Source organism: Spermophilus citellus (genome assembly GCF_964194105.1).
Source record: "Spermophilus citellus genome assembly, chromosome: X".
NCBI lineage: Eukaryota > Metazoa > Chordata > Mammalia > Rodentia > Sciuridae > Spermophilus > Spermophilus citellus.
Genome location: NC_138190.1, coordinates 143,007,006 through 143,023,422, shown reverse-complemented (window position 1 = coordinate 143,023,422; position 16,417 = coordinate 143,007,006). Strand labels below are relative to the sequence as shown.

The 16,417-nt window shown below is 37.4% G+C and overlaps 1 protein-coding gene across 6 annotated transcripts in view; it reads right to left on the bottom strand.

The window, feature by feature from the left end:
* AFF2 (ALF transcription elongation factor 2) overlaps positions 1–16,417 on the bottom strand; it is a gene marked incomplete at both ends in the record, with an annotated part of 507,666 nt that overhangs the window by 101,737 nt on the left and 389,512 nt on the right. For all 6 annotated transcript variants that reach the window (XM_081277974.1, XM_081277976.1, XM_081277978.1 and 3 more), the window contains one exon: positions 3,918–4,014. In XM_081277974.1, the coding sequence (XP_081134100.1) occupies positions 3,918–4,014 (97 nt within the window). The remainder of the gene's footprint in view (positions 1–3,917; positions 4,015–16,417) is intronic.

Genomic DNA, 16,417 nt, shown 5'->3' with positions numbered 1-16,417 from the left:
ATCATCCAATGAAACAGTAAGCAGATGTTTACCTGATTCTATAAATATGTGCTGGAAGGAGTTTTGGAGTTTAGCCATTATATATTCAAGAAACCTTTGGGATAGGTCAAATTTTGGATAGCTTAAAACTTTAAAGACAGCGATTTTAATAAAACTGTCAATACAATTTCTTTGTTAAAAAAAAACATTTGAGACTGATTAGGCTGCTTATATTGAAAGAGAAGCACAAGGTCTATATCTTTAGATCTTTTATTGAACTGCAAGCACAGCATCAATAACTGCTTCTCAGCTGTAAATGAAAATTGATTCCAGGTTTAACTCCTCATTTTCAGGGGTTCTTTTAGTTTCAAGAACCATAAGAAAAAATGGACTAAAAGGAAAACTGCAGGTACTGTAGCATGAGCCGGGGTAAGCAGAGAGCACAACACATCCCCACTCTCAAGAAGCCTGTCCTCTTGAATCAGGCCACTCCCTTGCCAAACCCCAGTGGACTCATCACAGCATCCCAGCCTTCCCTGGATGACTGGCTTGGAAATGGCAATTCAATAAGTGTTGCATGGGGAAGGCCAGGGATGGATTTCTATCTATGATGCCAACCGCAGCAGATGAGAAATAAAAATGCAATCAGCTGGGTAATGGACATGATGCAATCCCCAGGTCCCAGCCATGTCAATGACATTCAACTTCTTTTTTAAAGAACATATCACATCATGTATGTTTATAAAGACACCAAGTACAAAGCTCTATGCCTTATTTCATCAATGTTCTGGAAATTTGTAATGTCCAATGTCAACTTCAAGTGGTTATTTCTATCCTGTTCAGGACTAGCTCCTAAGAAAGAACCAAGGTGAGTACAGCATCACAGCAGAACACTTAAGACTTTCTCCAGGGCAGGGAAGGAGCTCATAAAGAGAAAATAAGAGCTGCAATCAAAATACATGACTCAGTTCTCCACCTATATCAATTCTATGAAGAAAAACTTTTAGAGATATGTTATTTCCTGGAGGACTTGATACAGCATCATTGAAAACCTGGTCTTTCTTCCTGAGGACTCTGGTTTAAAAGTTATCAGTACTCAGAGGGTAGTTAAGGTATTTCACATATAGTGGATGCTTTGGAGGCTAGTAAGGATATTCAATATGGTTCTTAGAAAATCCTTAGGGACACCTAGATGAAATGGAAGAGGAATATCTATTTTCCTATGGTTCCAAAGGAGGGGGCTTCCAGTTAACAATAAACATTGTATAGTGTTTTTGGTTTTCAAGGCACTTTCTAATACACTATCTTTATTTGATCCTCACTCTATGAGTTAGACAAGAATGTTTCATCCCAGTTTATTGGCGAGGGATCTGAGAGTTATAAATATTAGGCAATTTGTTTAATGTGATACACTTTGTGACAGTTGGAACTTAAGCCCAGGCTTCTCTAGTCAAAAACATGCTCTTAATAACTGCATTTCTCATTCCCCATGATTATAGGCATTCACAGGACAGGAGAGAACTTTTTCATTCAAGCTTGCAGTATACAGGCTCCTTTCCAGGTAGATGATTATATGCTGCGCCCCTCCCCTGACTCAGGCAATGGCAAGGCCCTACTGAGGTGGATGGCGCAAGGCGTCCATCCTCTGGAGGAGCGCAGTATGTTTCTGGGAATGGGCTGATTTGTTTTTGTATTCCTTTAATAAGTATAGTTGCGATTTCTCATATGACCATTAAGTATGAAGGAAAAAACATGACTTTCCCAATTAATGCAACTACTTCTAAAGAATGGATCTGTTTGCTCTAAATGCAATGATTCAGCTGTGGAGCGTAAATTGTTAATGTCTAATGAAAAACTCCCTGTATTCCTGTCAAGGAAGTTTTTGAGAAATTAAATTAAAATCTAGAGAAGAAAAATTAATGTTAAGAAGACAGATTAGTGCTTAGTACTGGGCAACTTGTTCTTGTTCCTGTGCACAATGGTTTGTGCTCTTACTCTTGTTTGATTAAAATTAATAACAAGTCAACCACTTGCCGTAACCATGGCACCAGTTCCAGTCAGTAAGTCAAGAAAGAATAGTCAAGGTATAGGCCAATAGTTTGGGACATTTGTAACTATTATTAAAAGTTAACTAAGCAGAAACAGCTCAAAGCAAAACGTGAACTGAAAGTACAAATGCTTGCTTATGCATAAGCCAAGATACATTCTTCTATTCTAATTGTAGTTACGTAATATTTTGTTTTTTTGAATAATGATTCCTGTTTTGTAACCACAAAGTACTGTGAGCCTGCCAAAATGAAAAGTATATATGATCAACTTCACAAGTAAAGATTGGGATCAACACCTTCACTTTGGTGTCTGTGTTGTTTCTCCACCCCTCTTTCGCCGACTCCTCACCATCCGTTCGTCTCCTGAGACCCCCTGTTGGAGCTGGTCTCGGACAATTATAGTCTTATGCCCATTTCTTGCTTTCTGGACTTAGTTGGCGGAATAGGTTGTACTTTTGCTTACCATGGGTCCTCCAGTTCAACCTCCCAATCTAATTGTGACAATCCAAGCCTTACTAAGGACAACATAGCTGGTATGAGTTCAGCATATCATGGAAAGTTTCCAACTCAACCCTGATTATCTGAGGCTTTCAGTGGTTATAAACCATCAGCATAGGATTGAAAACCCAGATGATTCAGACTGAAGGTTTGATGCTACCTCTTAAGAAAATAACTCTATGAGTAAAAATTAGATTGTATTTATGTAATCACATAGAAAGGAAGTCAATTTGTGCAAAACCTACTTTCACTTATTGTCAAATTCTGCTTTAAGCATTTTTATTAGAAAATAACATTGCATCTGTTAAAATCAATGATCTAGAATTTTTGTTTTGTTTTTGCTTTATTTACAAATATGATGCTTTTGTAAGTGGTGTTTTAAATGCAGAAAGCAGAAATGATGGACATTAGAAATTAAGTGTGCATTTTACATTTGCTTTGAGGTGCACAACTCAAGAAGGAGGGGGGGCTATCTGCATTCAATGTGCAACAAACACATTGCTAGGAAACACGTGAAATTGGCTTAGACCATTACAGTGTAGTCTGCATTTACCCTGTGCTTGTTCTTGACAAAGCACCAAACTACCTTCAAGATGAAATTTTTTAACTATCAAAATTCAGTCAATCTTCTTTTATTCTTTATTTGAGTATATAAGCACACCAGAAGGATCCCATGTTCATAACAGATCTTGCTCACAAAAAATGTATAGGCACCATTGATATCATATAGCATCACTGTTCTGATGAGCCACAGATGTTACTTGGCCTTTTCAAATAAGAAGTCCAGTCTTTTTGAAAATTCTGAAAACTCACTATCCTGCCATCTCATTTGGTGGGAACGTGCTGGAAATACTTATAATGCAGAATGGAATAAGATAAGGGCAGCAGCAAGTTTTTGCCAAATGCCTTTTCCTGAAAGTTCATGTAAGCTGCAAGTGTGGGGTATTAATTCACAGCTGCATTCTGAGGTGGTGCATCTGAGAGAGGTGAATGAAGCAGTCACACTTGTACCTAAATTAATGAGCATGAGCTCCAAGACTCACAGTGGAGTCACAAAACTAATATATACCTTACCCAAGACAATAAGTAGTTCGAGAGAGGGACAAGACAATCTCTATTGCTTATTGAAGATCAGTGTTTGTATGTGGAAAGTAGAGAGAGATGGGAGGGGGTGAAAGCAATTTTAAAATTCTTTGTGTCTCCTACTGTAGCTTTCATGTAACCGGAAGCAGACTCAACCTGTTCTAGAAACACTATACCCATCATTGCTTTTTTCTTCTCTCTTCAAAGCCCAGAAATGATGCAGGAAACACACTTGTTCTCTTCAAAATAATACCAGTTCCATTTGCTACCTACCCTCAGGCCCAAAACCAAGCCATAAGCTCCTCCTACCTGGTAGAGTTCAGTGGCTGTGCACTGAGTAGTCAAGGTCTTCACAGGCTCAAGGTCATCTTCATCACTGCTCAGCTTCAGGTCATCCTCAAGCATCCTGCAAAGAAATCAGAGTAGTATTCACATTAGAAAGTATCTTTTCTAAATCATCCTCAGATACATCTTGCAATGAGGATAAAATATTGGAGCTACAATCTGGCAGCTGCAATTCTGTCAAAGGTATAGAGGGAACCAAGATTCTTTCAGCTAATTAGATGTTTGAGGTCTTATATTTATGCCATACTCTGCATACATCTTCCCTCTCTACCTTCCCCTAAATCAAGGGGGAAAAGACAATTTCAGCATCTCCAGAGTTGACTGGAGTCCATATATTTGACTACTAAAAGTGCAATAAATATACTAATCAATCACTGTATATGTAAGCAGGGCATGGCATTGGATCTCTTATAGGATAAAGGGCTCTGAGTCTCCCAGGCAAGAATAGTGACAGGGTAACAGTCCCAAGCTCTATTGGCTGTTACCATGTCACTATTCTTGAAGAATGAAGCTTGCTGGGGCTCTCTGGATGACCGAGGCGAAAGGACTAGTGAACTTGCACTGCTTTTCAGTGCTCTCTGCTGCTGGGCAGCTCAGTGGCCACAAAAGAGCTGGGAGAGAAATGGCTAGTCATTAACCTTTTGATATATGACTCGTCTCTTCCTGTAAAATTTGATCCAAGAGGTGTAAGTCCATAATGTGGGTAAGAAATCTTTCTCTCCTAAAGCAAGGTACCTGAAAAATATGAGTGATCTGGATTTTTGTGATGAACTAGCACTTTCAAAATTGTTTACTGGGCATGAAAAGCCTTTTGTTTTGACAGGGGTATCAATTTCAGTGCCATGCATCCCCACTATCTCCAAGTTTGAGTTCCAGCTTATTATCTTAAAATTTCAAGTATACAGGTTTTCAGACCTATTGGTGTTCATATCTAAATTTATAAAATATAACTTTAGACCTCATGACAGGCTTCAAGTAAGGATCTCCTCAGCCTTTTCTGGATCAATTCCCAATTCCCAAGCATGCTCTGCTTTTTCTTACTTCTAGGCTCAGCCTTCAGCTCAGATCAAAGGCTAGAATTCTATTCCTCAACTCTGGAAATCCTATTCACTCACCCCACCACCACACACATAGCTCAATCAGTTTCTACTTCCTCCACAAAAGCTTTTGAATCTTATAATCTCCATCTCTAGCTGGGTCACAGCACTGTTTCCTATTGTGTCTCTCTCCCCCATCAGACTCTTATTCCCATATGGGTTTTGGGCACAATGTATTCAACTTTGTCTTCTTTACAGCATTTTTCCAGAAATGATAGACAAGGAAGAAAAGTTTTAGAGTAATGAACAGCTTTTGCTCAAGATCACACAGTTAGTGCTACAGCTAGTCCTAAAATTCCCATTTCTTGATTCGTATCTGTGTACTTTATCCAGGAAAGGGAAACTAGAAGGGAAAACGTAGCTTCTAATTTGATAAATAAATAAATGTTATTCAAAGTTCAAGTTCAAGTGTTAGAAAAAGATTCAGGTCAGAGTGAACATCCAATAATTCTCCAAAGAAATCACAGCTCCCTCACTTTCAGGCTGAGCCACAGAACACCAGGATGTGTTCACTGAGGTCTGAAAACTAAAGACTGATATAAAGGATGATTGGTGGGAAGGACAACTGTTAGAGTTGGTTTCAGATAAACTAAATTTTCAGGATTTATGACTGTCCTTCAAGAGACTAATGGATGTTTTGAAGATCTTAGAGAAGGAGAAAAAATGTGTCTTGGTATTTCTTTTGAAATTGCAGACTTATGACTCTGAACAAATAGTTCTTTACAACACGTTGTAGAAAATGAGGAGTATCATTCTTATAAGCTATAGAACTAAAACATAAACTTCCTGTGCTTGTCATTATAAAAGGCTTTAATGTGTGTGTGTGTGTGTGTGTGTGTGTGTGTGTGTGTATCTCATTACATGTGGGGAATGTCTTCTAAGTGTTCAGTGAAATAATTGATAAATGATTCCTGCATTTAGGGGATCCATTTTCTGAATGAGAGAAAATGTTAAGTATTTGATCAGCAGCACAGTACAGAATTTAGTTCTGGCACTGACCCTATCCCCACTTTCCAAATGGGGACTCTGAGACTTGGAGGGGATACAGAACTTGCTCATGACTGCACAACTAGAAATCATGGAGGCAAACAGAGAACCTAGATCATCTTGAGCCAGAACTAAAGATTGCCAAATGTTCTCTTAGAGGTTACAACTTTTAGGATTGCATATCAAATGGAAACAACAGCAGCAGCAACAAAAACCATATTATTTGTTTCCCAACAAACCACATTAATGTGGAGTAATGACAGGCTAACCATAAGCTCTGATTTCTTGGACAAATTATTTATCAGCTCTGAGCTTTATCTGTTCAATGGGAGGGCAGAGGTGAGTACAGCAAGAACTAATGCATGTGAAAATGCTTTATGAAAGGACAAAATTAATGCAGACTATTAGTAGTTTGGAAAGATATCTTAGTTTGAAAAATAATGGACATCATTAATACTATTAACGAATAATGACAAGGGGAAATCTTAGTGCACCTTTGCTCCTCATTTTAATTTGCTGAGTAATCTGAAGGTAAACCATGATGACTCAGGAAATATCTAATGGAATCTCAAGGCTGGATTTATAGGTTACTTCCCTCAGATAGCATGAGACATCCAAAGCCAGAGCACAGAGGCCTGAACTTAACAGTTATTTTACTCTCCAAGCAACTTTATGTCATTTTAACATGTAAATGAAATGTCCTCCAACATACAATTCTGAAAATCAGTATCCAATCCACAATGTATTAGACATTAAACCACCAACTGTTTTCCATGCAACAGCTTGCTATGTATTTGGTTAATAAAGGACAATTTAATGCATATATTCAGATCCTAGTAAACACAAGTCAAGGAAGTAACTAAGAAGACAAAAATGCCTAGTTATTTCTGGAAGTGTTAGGCATTCATTTTGTTCTGCTCCTTCCCTGACCTATTAAGCTTTATTATTGAGTATACATGTACTTGTTTGCATTTTCATCCTTGGCTAATGCTGAACATTATTCTAGGGAAAGTGTAGGATTATAAAAGATTTTGGACTTAATTATTATAGCATCACTATTCACACCCATTGCAGTGAAGGTCATCTCAGCAGAAAATGGTAATCTCTTTTCATGAAGTTATAATTCCATAGACAAATTCAACAATACTGTACACCCCAAAATGTGAAAAAGCATGCTCATGTAAATGTATGTCTCTGTGTGTCATCTAAAAAACAAAACCACTGTCCTTCACCTTTTCAGTTAGGCAAAAACAGAACATGTAGACCTCCTTACTGATTTCAGATATTTATTCAGGGTCTAGTGGTTTACAATTGTTGTCTTTATGTGAAAAGGCTCTGTTTTTGTTATTACTATGAATTATAATTACTACAATATAAGAAGTAGAATAGTCCATAAAACTGTGTCCGAAACACCAAGTTCTTGCCCCAAGGAGATAATGTTATAAAAGCTCCAATAACAAAATTTGGAGCAGATGAGAACCATAAGAGGATTGAGGATGCAGCATGCCTGGATCTTCTCTTTCTCCGATTCCCCATGCCTCAAGCTTAAAAAAGACTCTTGGCCCCTGTAATATTCCAGAACACTATGATGTGACAGGTTCCATGTGAGTTCTGATCATTATAAGACTATTCCATAAAATCTGCCAATTTACACAGAAGAACACTTAGGTAATTTTGAATAAGGAAAAATAGAAGGTTTGAAACACTGTTTTAGCAGGTTCTATGGTAATGAAGCCCTTGGTTGTGGCAGGGTGGACTTAAGAGCAAGTGCTACCTGCTTCACTGTATCACTGTCACGTAGCCACCTACTGGAGACATATATAACATCCACAACAGATAACCCTAAAGCCCTTGTCTGATGGGTTGCTGGCAATATTCTATTCTTTTTTTTTAGTTGTATATGGACAATAAATACCTTTATTTAATTGATTTATTTTATGTGGTGCTAAGGATTGAACTCAGTGCCTCACATGTGCTAGGCAAGAGCTCCACCACTGAGCCACAACCCTAGCCCTAATATTCTATTATTTAGCATCATTAATTGTTCTGTCAGTTTGGAGTTACTCTGTGCTTTCCTGTACCTTCTATCTGATAGTCTGAATCTTATTCTATATAGTCCACACTTGGAGAGTGAATCTTGAATGGTGTTGGAGCTACAACCAGTGCTGCTAACTCCATTGTTCAGGAGAAGGGAAGAGGCTGGTTTACTTAGGTTTTGGCTCTCAGCATAAATGAAGAACAGTAGCCTCTGATGCAAGTATTGTGTCATCTTCCGGTTACTAGTTTTAATTATCATTGTCATCCTCAGTACCCACAGCTGGTGGCAATCAAAGTAAATTTCTGATGGCTTCCAAGATATCACACAACTAGCTTTTGGGTAATAACATGGTACAGAGAGTCTGGAGGATGCCCGGGGTCTTGTGCTTTGTCATCAGTCTTTTGTGGGTCCACTTCTAGAACAGTAACTTGGCTCTTTTGCCTACTTATAGTTCCATTCTCTTCATAAAGCAAGCTAGAAGGAATGAAACTTGACTAGTTTAGAAGTACTCAGAGAATTATATATTTTTCTACCCAGAGCTCTGTACTATCCATAGCATTGAATCACTTATCAGCACTAAGGCAGGTAGGAAAATTAGGAAGAGTCAGTGTTATTTTTCAGAGCATCCATTCTGTTTCCTTCAGGTAAAGGTCCTTGGGCTTCTTTTCTCAGTAGAAGCTGCATCTAACTTTCCATCATTTTAACTTAAAAGTTTTTTTACTCATCACTACCTTCCTGGGGATCCTGGGAAATTCCAGTCAGAGGGCCATGGAAGTGATCAACAGTTTGAAAATATGTACTATATTCCATAGGAATGAAACTCCAAGATCTACCATGTGGGCTCCTCCATCCAAGTGCCATCCACAATGGGGCCTACCATCTGGGTCCAAATAAATCGGTTCGTTCTTCCTGACACAGGCATGTAGACCAAAAAAAGGTGTTTCTTCTGAAGCTGATGGCATGCTAGAGATTTCAAAAACAATGCATATCTCATAAGAACACTTTGGTTCCTTAGCATGAGAACTATGAGTCTCATTGGGGATCATCTAGATCAGGAGTTACCAGACCACAGCCCTGTCTATTTCCATACAGGTTTTACAGATTTAAATGGTTGAAAAAACCCAATATTTATGATACTCCCAAATTATACAGAAATCAGATTTCATTATCTACAAATAAAGTTTTATTGGAACACAGCCATCCCCACTCATTATGTGTTGGTTATGGCTGCTTTTCCACTACGATGGCAAGGTTGAGCAGCTGCAATACAGATGAATATCTAAAATATGTACTAGTTGGGCTAGTTTATTTTTTTTTTTTACAGAAAAGAAAAGTTTGCTGACTCCTTCTTTAAGCCAATGGTTTTCAAACTCTTAAGCTTAACATTCCTTTTCCATACCAAATAAAATCTTAAAAGGAATGCCACATTAAGAAAGATGAATGCAATGCTGCTTTGGTGAACCCCAGAGATTGCAGGAGTATGGAATGAAATCAGCTCCTCTAGAAAAGTCTCATTTTGTGGATATAACTGTGAATGCTGCACAGGATTTACCCAGAGAACAGAGGCATAAGTTACTTAACCTCTCTGAACCTCAGTTTATTCGTATGTGCAATGACAATAAAAACACGTGAGATTGTATAAACATTGAATAGTCTGAGTTATGATTCCTAAAAAGCAGTAGTAGGAAAAAAGAAGAGTAACCATCTTTTTTAATAGATACAAGTGTGGAACATATGGATTTATATCTATATTGCATGCATAAACTGAAGCTAGTAGTGTGAGTCCTGATGTATAAGACTATTTACTTGTATAAAACTGTCACCTTTTCAGCCTGTACATTTCAGATGGCTTTCAAGAATGTTAAACACACCAAACACTGTTGTATTATATTATTTTTCAGGTGTGTGTGTGTGGGGAGAGTGAGCACGCAAGCATGCACATGAGCATAAGAGAGAATATTTAAAAGGGAATTTCCATAGAGAATATTATAACCCAGTGGATCAATGTAGAATGTAGTCCTGAAAAAATGTTGGGACAATTCCAAAAAGGAAAAGAAAATCTTCTATCTTAAAAAGCAATTCTAAGCATAGAACCTGATTGCTAACATTCTATTCTTTAATAGGACTGTACAAATCATTTTCAAAGAATTTCTTTTTGAGTCATACTAAGAAATATATAAATTCATCCAAGTAGCATAATAGGGATTCATTCATTCATTCATTTATGGACCTGGTATTTATGTGTGAGTTTTCTGGAAAAAAATAATATAGATTAACTGGAAGAAGGAGGCAGCAAGGATACCAGTTAGACTGACATTATAGTATCTAGGTAACAGGTGGTATCCTGGGATAGGGCACAGATAGTGAAGATGGGGAAGAGAAGCACCAGATTCTAGAGACATTTAGAATCACAATTAGAATAAACTGAATTTCAACACTGATAGTCCTGAGGTCCAAGGTCATTTTGACCACTCCTAAGGCACTGAATTTATATCAGGAGTTCTTCCAAATGTCAAAGCATTCCCTCAGTCAAGGCTGCCTTTCTGTGCTGAATGTCTCCTCATTCACATAGGCCTCAGATACCTATACTAGGATCTTTCCTTCCTGGCAGAGGAGGAGCATTTCTGGTACTCAACCTTTCCCTTTGGAGATATACCTGATTAATTCCATTTTCAATTGATGAGGAAAGACAAATTTCTTGCCCAAAAGGCTTCATTTTGTGGTTGTCCTTCTCAGCTTTCCTTCACCTTTAAAAAATAAACATAGCTAACTATAGAAAAGAAACCTCTGTGATAAGCTACAAAGTACCTCACAATCACAGAGGGTACCTCATTACTCATCTCTCCACATCAGCTCCTAATTGTTAAGGATTAAGTAAAGAACTCCTTTATGGAGCTGGTCCATTAATCTCCAACTTAGGAAACTCTTCAAAATAACTGAAATATTAAGTTGCTGTGAAGTGCACTACAACTCCTACCTGCTGAAAGCCACTGGGCCTTACATTAAACTCAGTGGGGGCAAGGACAAATTCTTAGTTCTGTCTGAGGCTTTGCAGATTCTCAACCACTGATAATAGGGCACTTTATGTTTGGAGTGCTTCAAACTATTTCTCAAACCCATTTCCAGACAAAAGTTGTCAAGGACTATTTACCTTCACTGACAAGGCAGATAAAATTTTATTTATGCTATACATAAAGAATTCACTTTTTATTTCAGATTGCTTAAGTGAAATATTCAAACTTGACAATTTAGGTCCTTCTAAAATGTTGACAGCAGCCTGTAATCCCAGCAGTTTGGCAGGCTGAGGCAAGAGGATCATGAGTTCAAAGCCAGCCTCAACAAAAGCAAGGTGCTAAGCAACTCAGTGAGACCCTGTCTCTAAGTAAAATACAAAATAGGGCTGGGATGTGGCTCAGTGGTTGAGAGCCCCTGGTACCAAAAAAATTATAATAGAATAAAATGTTGACAGCAATGTTTCTCAGTTATTCCTGAAAACCCCATAAGATCTGAGTGCTCAGCTCTTTTTGCTGTATCAATGTGACTCTCACACTTTAGGTTAGAAGGAGGTGAATTATCTTATAACCTATAGTGATAATGTTTCAACTCTAGAAGATCCTAGAGGTGGCTCAGGTAGTTCTGAATACCATGAAGTATTTCAATAGTGACCATAGGAAACCACCCAGCATGCACACATGACAAGGTCAGGGCCAAGGCCTGACTTATTTGGTTGGTAAAGATATAGAGAACTACTTTGAGACTGAGACAGTTTAATACTTACATAGTAAAAAGAAGAACTGCTAGAGGTACCCATTCCTTCTGAATTCTTGGTTCCACATACCAAAAAGGAGGACACCAAAATAAAAGGAGACAGATGACTACAGTGAATTACAAGATACACCTTGGCAGAGAACACTATTTCTGGACTCCAGTTTAGCAGTTTTATTGGCCGTACTTTGTTCTTCAGGGGTCAGAATTGTAAAGTTCTTAACTCATCAGAATGGAGGCAATGGGAAAATGTCTCATGACAAAATCCCATAAGAGATGAGAAAGCTAGTGGAAAATGTCCTTGAAGTATATCTCAAGATCTTCCTGTCCTCTTAGGTGCAGGGAGGACCACTAGGTATTGTGCTTATTGTGCTAACACTCAGATTAACTGTGGTTCAAGTCTCTGGCTATGTGGCTTATCTGGAGACCTTTAGGGTCCACAGGGTGCCATTACAGATATGATAGACATGATTCCCTACACCACAACATGTCTGGGAGATTCATTACTACAAGCAGAACAATAGCTGATGAACTTTTTTCTCTGCTGGTTGTGATGCTTTGAGCTAAGCTGCTCATAGTTTGTCATGCAATGTCCCTTTGAATCCAAGGTCGTACATTGGTAAGACTAGTCAATGTTCAGCATCATCGAAGACTAGTAAATTTTCTATTTGCCAAACTAATTGACTTGTGTGTGGCAGTGAAAGACTTAGTATATGGACAGAGCCTGATTTGTGTCAGGCTCAAATTCCAACCCTTACTACCTGGTCACCTTGAACCTCTGAGTACCTTGGTGACATGGAGATCATAATAGCACCACCTTAAAATACTGAGATAACTGCTTTCAAGCCCCTACCACATAGCATTACACCAGTCCTTATAATTTCTTCTGACTGTTGGCTCAAGATAGTTCAGCCTAAACTATCCTAAATGCATAAATATATCATTTTATTTAGAAACATAGAAAATAAAAAAATGTTCTCATGTTAAAGCAAAAATTGAAGTATAGAAAGAAACTATATCTTTGCCTCAAATACCTGTTACATGCCAGAAACTGAAGTAGATCAATACTTTAATACTAAGAGAATCTTAGTAATATTATTTTATCAATTTTTTTTAAATTTAGAAAATTAAAATCTGCATAAATACAACTGAACTGTATATCATAAAATATTAATCTACCATATTCCACAAATGTAAAAACAGTTCAATAACAAGAAGTCTATTTATACAATATATCACATCATCAGCAAATAAAATGATGAAAACCATATGATCATATCAATAGATGCCAGAAATATACTTGATACAATTTATATCAATTCCTGATTCAAACTTAAAAACAACATACAAATAATAAAGAAAAGAAAACAAATGTGCAGAAAGATACTTCCTTTCTGGATAAGGAATATATAGCACTGAGTTGTTAATCTAAAGGTAGATTTTAGTAAGTATGGAAGGTTATATCAATTTTTGAACATACACTTTAAAACAAAAAAAATGAAATCACAGATGACTGTGTTTCAAGTGTTTTTAGAAATCTGTATTAATGTTGATTCATTGGGTAGACAGAAGGAACACAAACAGACTAATATCATCCAATGACACCATTTGTTCTGATAATCACTCCAATTTAAACAGTTTCAAGGCATCACATATGGGCTTTCACAAGAAATTGTTTCCATTTAGGTAAAGATGAAATTAGAAAGTGACACAAAAAGCCTCAGTTTCCACATCCATGTTTCATAAATTATTAACCACTTTAAAACATATCACCATTCTATTGACATTCATGGTTGTCTATAAGCTTTATAAATACAGAGATGCTGGTAACCGGAGTGAAAATTTGATCCTATTGTTTTAACACAATTAGAATTGTTTTAGAAGGGGCTCCATGATGTCTGGGCATATATTTTCCCTAAGTATCAGTATGAGGCATACATTTCCCCTGAGAATTCAACATTTATGTTGATGTACTTGGCTGCAGAGTCAATCCTGTACTTGCTCTAATACAGAGGAATTTTCTGAACATTTTGAGTAATGAGACTGAAATAATTTAATGGCTCCTTCTGTGCATGTTAAATGAGTTGCATGATATATTTAGCTTTTGCAGAAAACTTGTTTACACTATAAATTATAGCACATGGCACAATAACATTGATGTGGAAAGCCAGTCATGTTGAGTCATTCTGGCCATTTCTCTCTAAATTTCAACTTAGTGTATGTGAATTCTCTGTGGTTTACCCACACACCACAGGTTTGCCTTAACTTTGTAACCCTGCTGAGAACATGTAAGGTCATCATCCCTGCCACTAATTCCTGAAGAAGGGCTTTACCAGGTGATTTCTGAGAGAGGAGGAGTCTCAAGTTAGGGGAACACTCACTGTGGATAAGTGACATGCAGATCTAAATATTGTGTTATACCATATACTAATGGGTTAGATGGGACTGTCTTTCTTAATTATGCAATATAGAAATTACACAGGCAGGCTTTGGCCAGTTTAATTTCCTATGGGATGACAATATAGTAAAGGGTAAAGACTTGGAAGCTGGATTGACTTGACTTGGTCTCTTGCATTTGCTAGCTGTTCAAATCTGGGCAAACTAAGTGACCTCTCTGAGCCTCAATCTTTTGTTTCTAAAGCAAGGCTGCTAGTAACTATGTACTTTGTGGAGTTGATGTGAAAAGTAACTGAAATATTAAGTGAAAATAATCTTGTGAATATTTAATAAATGCTACTATTTCCACTATTATTGATATTAGGGCAAATTTGAACCTGGTGATTACATAAATGCATTCTGAAGCAGCCTTAAAAGAATCACTGCAGAGGAAATCACCAGATCTCAGGTTGAAGAAAGCAGTTTAAGCAACAAAAGAGAGCCATCAGAATAGGTTTTACATACAATAGGTGAACATTTTATGCAACTGGAGATCTATTCTTTCCTGATTTGGCTTCAGGTAAGAAGGTGTCAGTTTTGAATACTGCTCCAGCACTAGGTTATTTCTATCCAGTTATTCATAGACTCATATTCTTGATAGATGGATAACTAGCTGTCTAGATAGAGAAACTTGGAAAGCTCTAAACATAAACATATATACAGTGGTGGAACTCAATACCAGTCAATAGTTATCTAATACTTAGAGCTATGCAAACTATTCTGAATAAAAATATAATCATTCCAAATAAAATTTCTCAAGTCATTCTAGGAATAACATATCAGTAAAATCAAAACATTTTGAACATCTAACAACTTATCTAACAGGTGTATAGTTATGATTTGAGGGCTTTCACCTTGCCTCTGTTTCACTCTAAGGCAGCCAGTGCTAGGTAACAATAACCAGACTTATTGAGGTAAGCTTAACATGTGTACTGATGGACCACCTCAGATTCTTTGTAAGAAATCTTAGAAATTGTACATGTATTTTCTGTTTTTGAAGGAGGAAACTCAGGCTTAGTAAATTTAAGAAGACAACTCACAGGAGAAAATATTTACAGGTCATATATGAGATAAAGATCTGGTATCTAGAATTTATAAACAACTCAGGTAACTTCAACAATAAAATGAGAAAGAATCCAGTTAAAGTATGGGCAAAAGATCTGAATGGACATTTTCTCACAGAAAATATCACTAAGGACTGAGTATGTTCATTCCCCTTAAATTCAGATGTTGAAACACTAATCCCCAAAAGTGATGGTATTTAAAGATGGGGATTTGGGGAGGTAACTGGATCATGGGGGATCACTCATGATGAGTTGGTGCTTTTCTAAAAAAAGACACAAGGCAGTTCACTTACTCTTGTCTTCTCTCTGTCATGTGAGTAAATCAGGAAGAGGGCCCTCACAAGAACCCAATTATATCACTATCCTTATTCTGAACTTCCCAGCCTCCAGAATTGTGAGAAACAAATATTTGTTGTTTAACCCACTCAGCCTATGGTATTCTGCTTATAGCAGCCTAAACTAAGACAGAAGGACAAATAGCCAATATACAAACAAATACAAACATGCTCAACAGCATTAGCAATCAGGAAACAGACATAAAGTATACAGCAACACAAATCTCTATCAGCTGATGAATAGACAAAGATCATGTGGTCTGTCCATACAATGGAATATTATGCAGCTATGAAACAAAGTACTAAAACATGCTACAACATAAACAATCCTCAAAAACATGATGGTAGGAAAAGGAAGCCAGCAAGGGAGATGTAGAAGAGCTTAGGCATCCTAGACAAGATGGTGAATGTGGAGGTTGGGAGCAGGGCAGGAACAAAGGAGCAAGGAGAGGGTATTCCAATGAGGTTAACTTCCTGTTTGACAAAAGTGTTGGTGGACACCAGCAGGGGACCCAATCAGACAGACATGTCTCTACTCATGCATTTAAGTGGGAGGATCCAATAGAAAACCAAGGGGGCACCAATCGATAATAGTTATGAGTTCATGGGCAGGGGAAGAGATATAGAAAGGAGGAAATTATAGAGACCATAAAAAGAACAGGCCAAAACTCCTCCAGCAGACTCCTGGCTCTGGGACCCTTTCTCTTTAGAGAAGTCTATCTGTGTCAGTTTTGCAACATAC